The sequence below is a fragment of the Propithecus coquereli genome, unplaced genomic scaffold, assembly GCF_000956105.1.
Source record: "Propithecus coquereli isolate 6110/MARCELLA unplaced genomic scaffold, Pcoq_1.0 Scaffold443, whole genome shotgun sequence".
Lineage (NCBI taxonomy): Eukaryota > Metazoa > Chordata > Mammalia > Primates > Indriidae > Propithecus > Propithecus coquereli.
In genome coordinates, this window is record NW_012150208.1 from 125,553 (window position 1) to 137,868 (window position 12,316).

The 12,316-nt window shown below is 50.9% G+C and overlaps 2 protein-coding genes across 4 annotated transcripts in view; one reads left to right on the forward strand and one right to left on the reverse strand.

Annotated features, from left to right (window-relative positions):
- The window catches only part of RMND5B (required for meiotic nuclear division 5 homolog B (S. cerevisiae)), an 11,851-nt gene extending 5,643 nt beyond the window's left edge, over positions 1-6,208 (forward strand). The window contains exons 3-10 of one of the 3 annotated variants that reach the window (XM_012654673.1): positions 868-1,013; positions 1,137-1,277; positions 1,890-1,990; positions 2,182-2,348; positions 3,282-3,447; positions 5,193-5,295; positions 5,385-5,539; positions 5,624-6,208. In XM_012654673.1, the coding sequence (XP_012510127.1) occupies positions 868-1,013; positions 1,137-1,277; positions 1,890-1,990; positions 2,182-2,348; positions 3,282-3,447; positions 5,193-5,295; positions 5,385-5,539; positions 5,624-5,687 (1,043 nt within the window). In that variant the 3' untranslated portion in view covers positions 5,688-6,208. Of the gene's footprint in view, positions 1-867; positions 1,278-1,889; positions 1,991-2,181; positions 2,349-3,281; positions 3,448-4,139; positions 4,194-5,192; positions 5,296-5,384; positions 5,540-5,623 lie in introns of those variants that run through there. The other 2 variants (XM_012654672.1, XM_012654674.1) reach the window with 2 other exon arrangements.
- An 857-nt stretch (positions 6,209-7,065) lies between these two features.
- NHP2 (NHP2 ribonucleoprotein) lies at positions 7,066-10,995 on the reverse strand. Its single transcript, XM_012654675.1, has 4 exons — positions 10,681-10,995; positions 10,532-10,601; positions 8,077-8,182; positions 7,066-7,443 (listed from the first exon to the last, which is right to left on the reverse strand). The coding sequence occupies exons 1-4, from the start codon at positions 10,838-10,840 to the stop codon at positions 7,318-7,320; spliced, it is 462 nt and encodes a 153-aa protein (XP_012510129.1). The 5' UTR covers positions 10,841-10,995; the 3' UTR covers positions 7,066-7,317.
- Positions 10,996-12,316: the final 1,321 nt, after the last annotated feature.

Consider the following 12,316-nt stretch of genomic DNA (forward strand, 5'->3'; position numbering starts at 1 on the left):
GAGCCACCGCGCCCGGCCAAGCTCACCCTTTTAAAGTATAATTCGGTGGTTTTTAGTATATTTACAGAGTTGCAGAATCATTACCACTACCTAATTTCAGAACATTTCCATCACCCCCAAAAGAAACCCAACCAATTGACAGTCTCTCAGTCCTCTCTCTCCCAGCCCCTGACAACCACTAATCTCCTCTGTCTCTGTAGATTTGCTTATCCTGGACACTGCATGTAAATGCAGTATACAATATGTGGCCTTTGTGTCTGGCTCCTTTCATTACACGTTTCTGTGGTTCACCCATGATAAATGAATCAGTACTTCATTGCTTTCTATGGCTGAATAATGTTCCATTGTATGGATGTACCACATTTTGTTTATCCATTAGTTGATAGACATTTGAGTTGTTTCCACCTTTTGGCTATTATGAATAATGCTGCCATGAATATGCACACGCAAGTTTTTGTGTGGACATGTGTTTTCATTTCTCTTGGGTATATGCCTAGGAGTGGAGTTGCTGGGTCATATGGTAACTGGACAGGTAAACACACAGAATTCTATGTATGATTTAGTACATGAGCTAAAATACTTAACCACAGTAAGTGCCAAATCATCTTCATTTCATAGCAACCTACAATTTTACAGATGAGGAAATGAAGGCTCTAAGAGGTAAGAGGGCTTGTCCCACTTGACCGATTCCACGTCATGCAATTACAAAGTGGCAGGACCTGGAATATAAGCTAATTATTTTACTCCAGAGTTGAGGGCTGCCAGGCTGTCATTCAGCATAGAGAAAGCAGACACGGGTCTGCTGCCAAAGCAGGTGCCTGGGTCTGCCTCCTCTGTGTCCTCACTCATCCCGCTGTTTCTCTGCAGCCCTCCAGGGGGCCCCTCTCTCAGCCACCCTCTCTCTGGTGATGTCACAGTGCTGCCGGAAGATCAAAGACACAGTGCAGAAACTGGCTTCGGACCACAAGGACATTCACAGCAGCGTGTCCCGAGTGGGCAAAGCCATTGATAGGGTGAGCGCGCGGACAAACCCAAGCCTGTGGGTGGGAGTACCTTGGAGTGGCATGCACAAAGACTCAGCAGGAGAGCATGTGAGGGTTCCTGAGTCACAGGGCCCTGTCTCTCCTCCTTGCCAGAACTTTGACTCTGAGATTTGCGGTGTAGTCTCGGACGCAGTGTGGGACTCTCGGGAGAAGCAGCAGCAGATCCTGCAGATGGCCATTGTGGAACACCTGTACCAGCAGGGCATGCTCGGCGTTGCCGAGGAGCTGTGCCAGGTACGGGCCAGGCAGGGAGGGCACAGGAGGACCTGCCCGCTCTGCTTTTTATCTGATAGTTTTTTAATACTAAGTCCCTGCCATTCTTTAAATAAATTTATTTTAGAAAGGAAATCAGTGCCCCTGCCATAAATAAAAGGTAGCTCTAAAAACATACATGATGAAAAGTGAAGTTACTCATTTCTAGTTAGAGGTGGTTGCCAGCCAGGGTTCTGAGCTGAGGCCTTATACGCCTTTACTAAAAAGGGAGATTAGTGAAAAGACAAAGTGGCACTTGTTAGATATTAAAGACACACTGGCGGTAGCAGTGAAGGAGCCTTTCCTTAATGTAATTAGGAGTACTGAGAAGGAATAATTCTCTCACTGTGCCACTCAGTGCGGAGCCTGGGGACTGTCTCCAGTGCGCTGTGGTGGGGTGGTGTTTGCAGTCCGCACTCTGGGGAACTGAGATGGGAATGAGAGGGGCCAAGTGGCTGGCAGGAGACCACAGCTCCTCACGCAGAGCCGGGCACTCTCCAGCCTATCTTTAGCGGGTGAGGTCTTATCATGCTCGTAACAGAATTTTAGGACCACTGTCTTCCAGTGGTGAGATCTCTCTCTCTTTCCTTACAGGAATCAACACTGAATGTGGACCTGGATTTCAAGCAGCCTTTCCTGGAATTGAATCGAATCGTGGAAGCTCTGCATGAACAAGACCTGAGGCCTGCATTGGAGTAAGCAGGCCCTTAGGTGGGCCAGCAGTGCTCTGCTCTCACCTCCCAGTGCACAGGGCTTGTCTGTGGTCTTCAGTTCCCCCAGACATACTTGACATGCCTCCAGCCCTGACCCTAGGGCCTCATACAGGCTTTGGGGGTCCTCCTCTAGCCCCCACTAGCTCCAACTAAACTGGCCCTTTTCTTCCCAGATGGGCTGTCTCCCACAGACAGCGCCTGCTGGAACTCAACAGCTCCCTGGAGTTCAAGCTGCACCGACTGCACTTCATCCGCCTCCTAGCAAGTGGCCCTGAGAAGCAGCTGGAGGCTCTCAGCTATGCCCGGCACTTTCAGCCCTTTGCTCGGCTGCACCAACGGGGTGAGTGCCCGGGGTGCCAGGCTTGGTGCTGGTTGGCCAGGCAGATGTCTGGATGTGGCAGGTTACATCAGGTTGCCGGTCCCTGTGCCCATGGGGGGGCTGTTGCTCTGACACCTCTCCCCAACCTGAAAACCTCTGTGATCCCACATTGTGTCCCAAGTGCCACCAAACTCAAGGCTCTTCCTCTTTCATCTCGGCTGTATGTTTTTAGCTCCACCTCAGACCACCGTGGGTCCCCAGCGCCTGCTGTGTGCCACACCACACTCAAACATGCCATGCCCACTCACGCTGCTCTGCCTCGAACATGCCTCCCTCCACTGGGGAGAGTCCTGCTCATTTTAAGACTCACCTGGGCACCTCCTCTGGAGCATCCTTCCTTGGCCCTTTGCCTTCACACTACGATTTCCACACCTGTAATTCGAGCCTCACCCTCAAGATGTTCACCAGTAGTAACCCATATTCTTTCTTGTTCTAGCTTTATTTAAAAATAAATATGAAAACCAAGCAGTGTTTTTAAGGTTTCACTAGATACTGCTGCATCCTGAAAGCTCTGAACCTGGGATCTACTCTGAAGGGGAGATTAGCTAGTGTGGGGAATAGGAAGACGTTAGCACTAGCCTTTCTCACTTGCTCCTTGATGCAGTTGGAAGGATGCAAAGAAAACAGAAAAAGACTCACCTTCCTACCCAGTTCTGTGTTGGTAATGCCTATCCTTGTTCTACAGAAGCAGCCTGGAGACTCTACCTCCCCACTGGATTTTAGACAGAGTCAGTTTTGCCTGAGGGCATTTCAATCCCTGCTCCATGTGGCCAGGGGCCTGGGAGCCTGGGGCTTGGCCTGGCTCACAATATTGTGCTTTACAGTCCTGCTGCCCCCTGAGGGACGGACCCAGAGCCCCTGCACCCCCTGAGCTGCCACCCGGTTGCCTTGTAGAGATCCAGGTGATGATGGGCAGTCTGGTGTACCTGCGGCTGGGCTTAGAGAAGTCACCCTACTGCCACCTCCTGGACAACAGCCACTGGGCAGAGATCTGTGAGACCTTTACCCGGGATGCATGTTCCCTGCTGGGGCTTTCTGTGGAATCCCCGCTCAGTGTCAGGTACAACCCAGCCCCATGCGGACAGCTCGGTGGGAGGGTAGAGAGGGAAACATCATGTTGCCAAGGCCCTGCCACGTGCCAGGGACGTGCTCAGTGCTTTCACAGACCTAAACTGGCTTCGTTAGCTATTCTTCAAGAGAGGAAGAAGAAGTACCTGTTTCTTTTTTCTTTTTTTGAGACAGAGTCTTGCTCTGTTGCCCAGGCTAGAGTGAGTGCCGTGGTGCCAGCCCAGCTCACAGCAACCTCAAACTCCTGGGCTCGAGCGATCCGCCTGTCGCAGCCTCCCGAATAGCTGGGACTACAGGCGTGTGCCACCATGGCCAGCTAATTTGTTGTATTTGGAGTAGAGACGGGGTCTCGCTCTTTCTCAGGCTGGTCTTGAACTCCTGAGCTCAAGTGATTCTCCTGCCTCGGCCTCCCAGAGTGCCAGGATTACAGGTGTGAGCCACTGCGCTCGGCCAGAAGTACCTGTTTCTACAGTTAAAGAAACTACAATTAGGAAGAGTTGTAGACCGAGGTCACCATGCAGTCAGTGGCAGGGCCAAGGTTGCCATTTTGTAAGGTCTCTTTAATGAGGTCCCTGCCTCTCCTATATGTCATCCCAGATCCTTTCAAGACCTTCCCAACTAACCCATGTCCCTCTGCAGTCTACCTTCTCCCAGGCTTTTCTCTCAAATGCCACTTCCTTTCAGGGGAGACGTGTGTGGCTGCGTACCATGGATTTAGCTCTATTGCTTGGCCGTCTCCCTCACAGGAATAGTCTCTAACAGCTTCACAGCACCCCTGGGAGTCAGAGGTACTGTTATCCTCATTTTATAGAAGAGACAGTGGAGGTTCAGGATGTGAACTCACTTGCCTTGGACCTCGGGAATAAAGGGCACTTGGACCTGACCCCAAAGCCACACACTCTGCCACAGTGAACAGCAGTCACAGTGCATTTTACTTAGACTGGTTATGGAGTCTCACATTCCACCCCAATATGATGGACTAACTTCAATCGTATCTAATTTGTCACCAAATTATGGAATGGTATTTCTCAGCAAGAACACCATCAGCACTTTAGACAGATGGTTCTGCTGTGCAGGACTGCCCTGTGCACTGCAGACTATTTAGCATCCGGGGTTCTGGCCAGTAGGCTCCCCACCCTCATGGGAACTGACCTTCCATCCATCCATCCATTCATTTATTTATACACACACATACATATATATATAAAGGCCGGTCAAGTGAAGCAGTGGGAGTGGAGAAGGAACAAAGGAATCTGTAACTGGTTGTGATCAATTAGGTTTTTTTTTTGTTGTTGTTGTTTGAAACAGGATCTCACTCTGTTGTTCCCACCTCAGTCTCCCAAAGTGCTGGGATTACAGACATGAGCCACCATGCCCAGCCCTCCCCCATTTTGAAGTGTCGTAGCTGACAGCCACTGTTATAGAGGTATATTATGACAACAGAGCAGGGTAGATCCTGCAGGTGGGCTGGAGCCCTTTAGAACTGATCACTGTCTCCCAGTCACACCCAGGACTTTTCAGTAGTTTGGATGAGCAGGTATCTTTGTCTTTCCCATAAGCTCTCCAATTTAGGAGTACATTAGAATGACCCTCTAGAGTTGGACATACACACATGGCACCTCATGAACAATCCGAGGGATTTTCGAGGACCGATTTCACCTTGTGCCACATAAGAACCCCATCTCAAGTCCCGTGCTGTGATGGGAGCCATTCCAGCCCCTGTTCTTTGTTCTGCAGTTTTGCCTCTGGCTGTGTGGCACTGCCCGTGCTGATGAACATCAAAGCTGTGATTGAGCAGAGGCAGTGCACCGGGGTCTGGAGTCACAAGGATGAGTTACCGGTAAGGCCTGGCGGGGAAGTGTGGGCCAGAGGCACTGGGGAGGACAGCCATGACACGAAGTGGAACTGACCCCTTTGCCGGCCTCCCAGATTGAGATTGAACTAGGCATGAAGTGCTGGTACCACTCTGTGTTTGCTTGCCCCATCCTCCGCCAGCAGACGTCGGACTCCAATCCTCCCATCAAGCTCATCTGCGGCCATGTTATCTCCAGAGATGCACTAAACAAGCTCATTAACGGAGGAAAGTAAGTTCCATATGCTCTGCTGCATCTTGGCTGGGCTCTCCTGCTGCCAGCCCTGAGATGTTCTTGGTTCTCCTCCCTTTGCAGGCTGAAGTGTCCCTACTGTCCCATGGAGCAAAACCCAGCAGATGGGAAACGCATCATATTCTGATTCCTGCCTGGAACTTTGTTAAAAGGGGTTTTTCGTCCATGAGCCTTGGTCTGTCTCAGTAGGGTGGGTGGCTCCAATGGACTCTAGTTTATTTCAGAGCACTTGGCTGAGAAGTGCTACCATGGGAGAGCCAGAGCAGCCCTTTGGCAGAGCCTGAGGAGAGAGATGAACCAGCCCACACCTGGCAGTTGGCTCCTTGGCTGTAAGGAAAGGAAAATGCTGGCCTCTGTGCTCCTGCTCTGTCTCTTCCTGTTTATATTTCCCTTGACTTAGCAGGAACCAACAGAGTAGCAAAGGACTTGGCCTTCAGCAGCAGACATCTTTCCATCCCTGCCCTCAGCCATGTCTCTTACTGCCATGCCAACACTTGTCCATTCTTGCCCTCAGCCCGAGGGTGTCCAGCTGTGGCCACCTCCTCCCCTGTACAGCCCCAACTGTATGTATCCATTTCCCATTGTAAATAGTCAAAGTTAGAACTGAATGCCATTGTTTTATAATGTCAAGCAAATATATTCACTGCCCTTCTCCTCACTTCTCCTAGCCAGCCATTGGCCTCACTGACAAATCATTACTACACATCTACTGCACACAGGTATTGGGCGTGGCCCGGCAGTGGCTGCAGGTAAGAATGTGGCTGGCTAACAATACCCAGGCAGAAAAAAACCTAAGTTGCACCTCTGATTGGGGGGAAACCTTGAAAGATGTCAGACCCCAGGCAAGGTACTTTTACATACACATATTAGAAATCCATACAGGGATTTAGGAAGATGACATGCCTTGCACAACAGGGCTCACAGCTTGGAAAGGAGAGAGCCTGGAATTTAAACCAGATCAAGCCCAAGCCCTTTCCAGTTTATTCCAGGATGCTTGAACCTTGGTTGCTATGAGTCCTAAGTATCATATGGGGCCTTTGACAACAGGAAGGGACCCCAAGTGTAAAATGTTTGAAGGGATTAGGTTATCAGGGCCATCTCATATTTAGCTTCATGTTCCTATTTAAAACTTACTGTATGGGTGGGTAAACTGCTTCTGTAAGCTTCACAGTGCCATTTAAGGCTCCTGGGGGAAGAAAAAGAAAGGAATGGAGGTGTCCCTGACCTGAGGGCTACAGGCTTCCATGAAGTGGGTCTGGGCCCTGCTGCCTTATCTCACACTCCCCACCTACCCCCACAAGGGGAATTGAAAGCCCTGGGGTGAGCAGCAGAATTGGTTGTCAGCTTGAGCCCAAGCTCGGCCCTGGGCAGCAGAGCATTAGCGCTGAACACTCACAGTCCTTTGGGTTCTCCCATTGAGAAACCAGCTTCCACTCTTCCTGCCCGCCAGCTCCTTGACCCCACCAGCAGCTGCTACTTAAAAAAACACCCATGGACTCACTACATTTTAGACTTAGCATTTACTTCCCCGCTCCACATTCTCGGAACTGGTTCACTTAAGCTTGACAGGAAACAGCACGGATGGAGAAGACGCTGGCGTTACCTTCATCAAAGAGCTGTTGGAGCTGCCTGGGAAGAAGACGTGCCTCAGGGAGCCAGGAAGAAGCCATCAGTGTGGGTGGCAGGAGGGCAGCCAGTTGGCTTGCCACCAGCCCAGCAGCTTCCAGAGCAGGTGCCCAGGGTGCTGCCCAAGTCCTTCACAGGGGTGGAGGCAGGGCCCGCACTTCCTCCAGGCACTCATCATAGGCCTCCTGGTATTCCTCGTGGGGCTTGACCATTATCACGCAGGTGGGGCGCTTGGAGCCTGCAGCTGCACCCAGGTCCTTCAGAGAAGGGGAAAGAAGGGCTATTTGGAGAAAAAGACTGCACAACCTATGTGCCAGGGAGTCACAAACTGATGACCCATCAGCACCCTAATCTGGCTCACAGCCACGTTCTCTTGGGTCCACATTATATTTAAAAACATTTTGAATTAGTTGCTAGCATTTAAATTCAAGCAAACTTTCAAGCCATGGCACAGCAAAAATGGGCTAACATTTCCACATGGCCACTGTGAAAGGGCTCCAGCCCAGCAGGAGGCCTATGGTCTCCAGGTCCCCGCCATCCCCCACTCCCTGTGACCAGGCCTGGCCCCTGCTATGTAAAGATACGGACAGCTACAGGTCCCTGGAGCACAAAACCACCTAACAGGACTAACACAAGTGAAGCATCTTAGTTTACAAAGTGTGTTCACATACTGCTTCTATTTCATTCTCAAGTCTACAGAGGAGAGGATTCCCATTTACAAGAAGGAAGCCAAATTGTAGAGAGGTAACTTCTATACAGTCCCACAACTAGGAAGTAGTGGACCTGTCTTAACCCCAGCATTTGTGTTCTTTCCCACTGGCCTGCTCCCGCAGCCCATGTCCCAGACCCCTCCCCAGTGCCCACCAAGGTTGGGGCCACGTGCTCCTTACCGTCTTAGAGGGGATGTAGATATAGGGCAAATTCCGGTCCTCACACATGACTGGCAGATGGCAGTACACCTCAATGGGCAATGTGTCTCCTGCCAGAACCATGATCCTGAAATGAGATACATCACTGTCATTCCTAGCACTGTCCTTCCTTCTTCCAGTTGGAAGTACCACCTCTGGGCCGGGCCTTGAATAGGGTGTCCCCACCCTCAGGGATCCCAGTTATTAACGTGGGTCTGCCAACCTCTGAAGGGGGCGCAAAATTATGTTTGATGGAGTGTATTCTTCTGGGGGTGTGATCTGTTTCTTGACAACATGTAAATGCCACCAAGTGTGACAAGTGGTACAGTGCTGGGACAGACGAGGGATGGGAGAGATGCCGAGGAGGAAGAGCTTAGCTCTCCTGGGAGAGTCAAAAAAAGGCTTCAACTGGAAGCCAGCACTTGAACCGAAAGCTGGATGACGAATGTCTGACGCAGCCCGTGGAGGGGCTGGCTCTGGAATCCAGGACAGGGAGGGGGGCAGACAATAAAGCTGGTGAGATTGGCAGGGAACACAGCCAAGGGCTTCGAATGCCAGGCTAAGAAGTGTGGGCTCTGTCCCAGCAGTGGCAAGGAACCAGTGAAAGCTTGCCAGAGAAGCCTCACCTAGGGCTCCTGGCTGGCAAGGTGTCAGGGCTCTAGGGCAGGCCTCACCAGCCTGAAGACACAAAGAACCCTCGTCAAAGTGCTGCTTCCTCGCTCCAAGTGCTCCTTTAGCCTCCAGGCTCCCTTCTGCAGTAGCTTTTAAACTGTTGGTGCTCTCACAGCCGATCCTGGACTTCCTTGTCCCTCAGCACCTTCTTCCTGGCTCACCCCCATGGTGTCAAGTGCCCCACATGTGCTGACACCTCCCAAATCTGCTCTCCAGCCTTGCCTTCTCTTCCAAGCTCCAAACCCATATAGCCATCTTCCTATCTGCCAGTTCTGCTGGGGCAGGGAGTTGTTTGTCTCCAAGGCACCTCAAACACTAGTCGAAAACCAAACCTGTGATTTTTCCACACAAACGTGGTCCTCCTCCACTGTTCACAACCTCACAATGGGCCCTCTGTCCACTCGTCTAGGCATGCCAGAAGCCAGAAGTCATGCGTACCTCCTCATCCTCCGAATCTGATCCTCTTCAATCCACCTGCGCTAATTCTTTCTCCACCATCACCTCTTCATACTACAGAGCCCTCCCATCTGAATTTTCCCAAATCACTCTTGCCTCCCTAATCCTTTCCTCAATTGCCAAATCTTAAAGTTTTAAACATAATTATGTCACTTCCTGGCTTTAACCCTCAATGGCCTCTCAAAGCTCTGAGTACAAAAACTAAACTTGCAGGTGGCTCACACCTGTAATCCTAGCACTCTGGGAGGCCGAGGCGGGCGGATCATTCTGAGCTCAGTAGTTCGAGACTAGCCTGAGCAAGAGCGAGACCCTGTCTCTACCAAAAAATGGAAAGAAATTAATTGGACAGCTAAAAACATATGTAGAAAAAAATAGCCGGGCATGGTGGCGCATGCCTGTAGTCCCAGCTACTCGGGAGGCTGAGACAGTAGGATTGCTTGAGCCCAGGAGTTTGAAGTTGCTGTGAGCTAGGCTGACGCCACGGCACTCTAGCCCGGGCAACACAGTGAGACTCTGTCTCAAAAAAAAACTAAACTTGCCATGGTTAGGCTCCATGAGAAGGCAGCTCCTCTGCCCACCACTGCCCTCTCTCCTGCCCTGGGGCCCACCCACTCTTCTGGCAGGATTCCCCCCACTCCCTTACCAATCCCTATGTCTTCAGATCCCAGTTCCAGTGAGACTGCTCAGGGAAACTTTGCCTGATGCACCCCCTAACTAGGTCAGGCTCCACTGAGCATCAAATCTCCCCAAAATTATTTATCTCTTGAGCATCTACAATATGTACCAAACTCTTCTGGGGATGCAGCGCCGAGAAGCCAAGTTCCCAAGGAGCTTACTCTAGCCTGAGTGGGTGATACACGGAATAAAAATGTAAATAAGCTTCGGATTCTGATAAATGCCATTAAGGAAAGAAAATAGGGTAATGAAGTCGTTACTATTGCTTCTCATGGCTAACTATCACAACTTGTAATTATGTGCGTGTGATTATCTGATCAATGTCGCTGTCTTGGCATGACACAGTGCCCGGAAATGAGTAGACTCTTAATAAACGGTCGCAGAATGAATGAAGCTGGAGTCCACCGTAAGTGCGCCAGCTTATACAATTGGTTTCCCTGTGGAACTGCCTTTGAGCCCGTCGTGTAAGTGATGTATCCGTATCTGTGCTGAAGGGATCTTACCGACTGCTTGATTGTCTTCTGTAATATGGGGCTGGGTCAGAGTCAACCTGACTTTTACCGAGAACCTACTAAATGGTAGAGATTCCTTCCTTACTGTGAAATGCAAAATCCGGAGGTAGGAGGGTTCTTACCCTTTCTCGCCTTTGTTGACAAATTTCTGAACCTCCTTCACCCCGCGCCGAATCTGCTTCTGCTTCACGGCTGCGACGACAGAAGAGTCAATCGGGGGCTTCGCCCTGCCCCCCACGCGCCTCCCCGGCCATCCCGGAGCCCGCCGCACCTTTCTTGATACACTTGTAGAGCTTGCGCGTGAGGCGGCGAGAAGCCAGGGGCTGCGCGATGGGGTTCAGGTTGACCAGCAGCTCGTGGTAGGTGCGCTCCCCGCAGCACGCCTCCGCCTGGGCCTCCAGCGCGTCCGGATCTGCCTTTATTTTGGTCATTGCAGCGGCCGCTAAAACCCAGCCCCCAGGAGGTGAATCCACGCGGCCTCCGCTTCTGGAGCTACTTCCGGGTCGTCAGCTCAGTGAGAAACTGTCGCACACCATGACCAATTAGGAAACGAGGCCTCCGGCTTCCAGACCAATCGTCGACGCTCAGCTCCGTAATTATAGCGCTGGGGAGGGGCGGGGTCCTGGCCCTGGGGGCGGGGCCCGGGTGCGCGTGGGAGTTAGGCCGCCGGCGCTGCGGGTCTGAGTCTGAGCCGGCGTTTGGGGACTTCCGGGCGAGGGGAGGAGGCGGTAGCGGTGTGGAGCGGTGCCTCGTCTAAAGGGCGGGAAATCTGTGCTCAGTGTGATTCCAAACCACCTTAGGATCTCGTCCATCTGATGGGCAGTGAGGACCCTGGTCAGACCCGGGGCCTGAAGGTTAAGGTAAAGTCAAACACTGATAAAGGTTTCTTTAGTTCTTGCATACTTTTCCATACTTTGTTCTCTTTCCTGGACCCTGCTGCGAGCTATGAAAGTGTGAACTAAAATAAAATTTTAAGGCTCACCCCCCCCACCGGCTGACTAAATGGAACCCCACGTGGCCAAAGGAATACCGTAAAACTAAACTGCCTGCCTGGAGGAAGGAGGTCAGAAATGCCTTATCGTGCCCCCTCCCTTCTTGGTGACATCCTTTGTAACCCATTAACAGGCCTAAGGGTATGCAAGACGAACCTGCAGGTCCTCAATTTACACAACAAATCTATGTCCAGTGGCTTATCTCTGATAAAGAGCTCCTTATGTTAAAACATTCCAAGTCTCTAGACAAAGCTTCATGTCTTTAACCAATTACAGGCCAAAGAATCTTTTAACCCACCTATAACCTGTAAGCCCCCCCCCCCTTCGAGATGTGAGCTCAGTGAGTCCACTGCTCAAGATCTCTTGGGCATGGCTCTGGGTCATGGTCCTCAAATTGGGCTCAGAGTAAATCTCTTTAAAATTAGTTTACAGAGTTTGGTCTTTTTTTCCGTGACAAAAGACACAAAACAAGGAGTGAGCCCACTCATTGAGTTCCCCGGTCTATGCTGCTTTTCCCCAAATAGCCCATGGCTCGCTCTCTTTTTACAGGGATCTGCTCAAATGTTTCCCATAAGAGGGGTTCCCTTGACCACTTTATCTAAAAATCCCAATCCCCCTTGACCTCCCACCAGGGTCCTATAACCCTTTATTTTCCTTATAGCTTTTTTTTTTTTTTTGAGACCTGTCTTGCTATGTTGTCCAGGCTGGTCTTGAACTCCTGAGCTCAAGTGATCCTCCCGCCTCAGCGTCCCAGAGTGGTAGGATCACAGGCGTGAGCCACCACACCCAGCCTGGGCAAGTCATTTTAATCTGTCTGGGTTTCCATGCTTCATCTATGAAGTGAAAAAGTTAGACCTAGATGGGCTAAGGTCCAGCCTTTTAAAAAATTGCGGAGAATTTTTTTTTTTTTTTTTT

Excerpts from the sequence above, each read along its gene's own strand:
- NHP2 (XM_012654675.1), bottom strand. The coding sequence starts at position 10,840 with ATGACCAAAATAAAGGCAGATCCGGACGCGCTGGAGGCCCAGGCGGAG. Across the intron at positions 8,183-10,531 it reads GTCAACAAAGGCGAGAAAGG|GATCATGGTTCTGGCAGGAG; the intron begins GTAAGAACCCTC and ends ATCTCATTTCAG. Across the intron at positions 7,444-8,076 it reads TCTACATCCCCTCTAAGACG|GACCTGGGTGCAGCTGCAGG; the intron begins GTAAGGAGCACG and ends CCTTCTCTGAAG.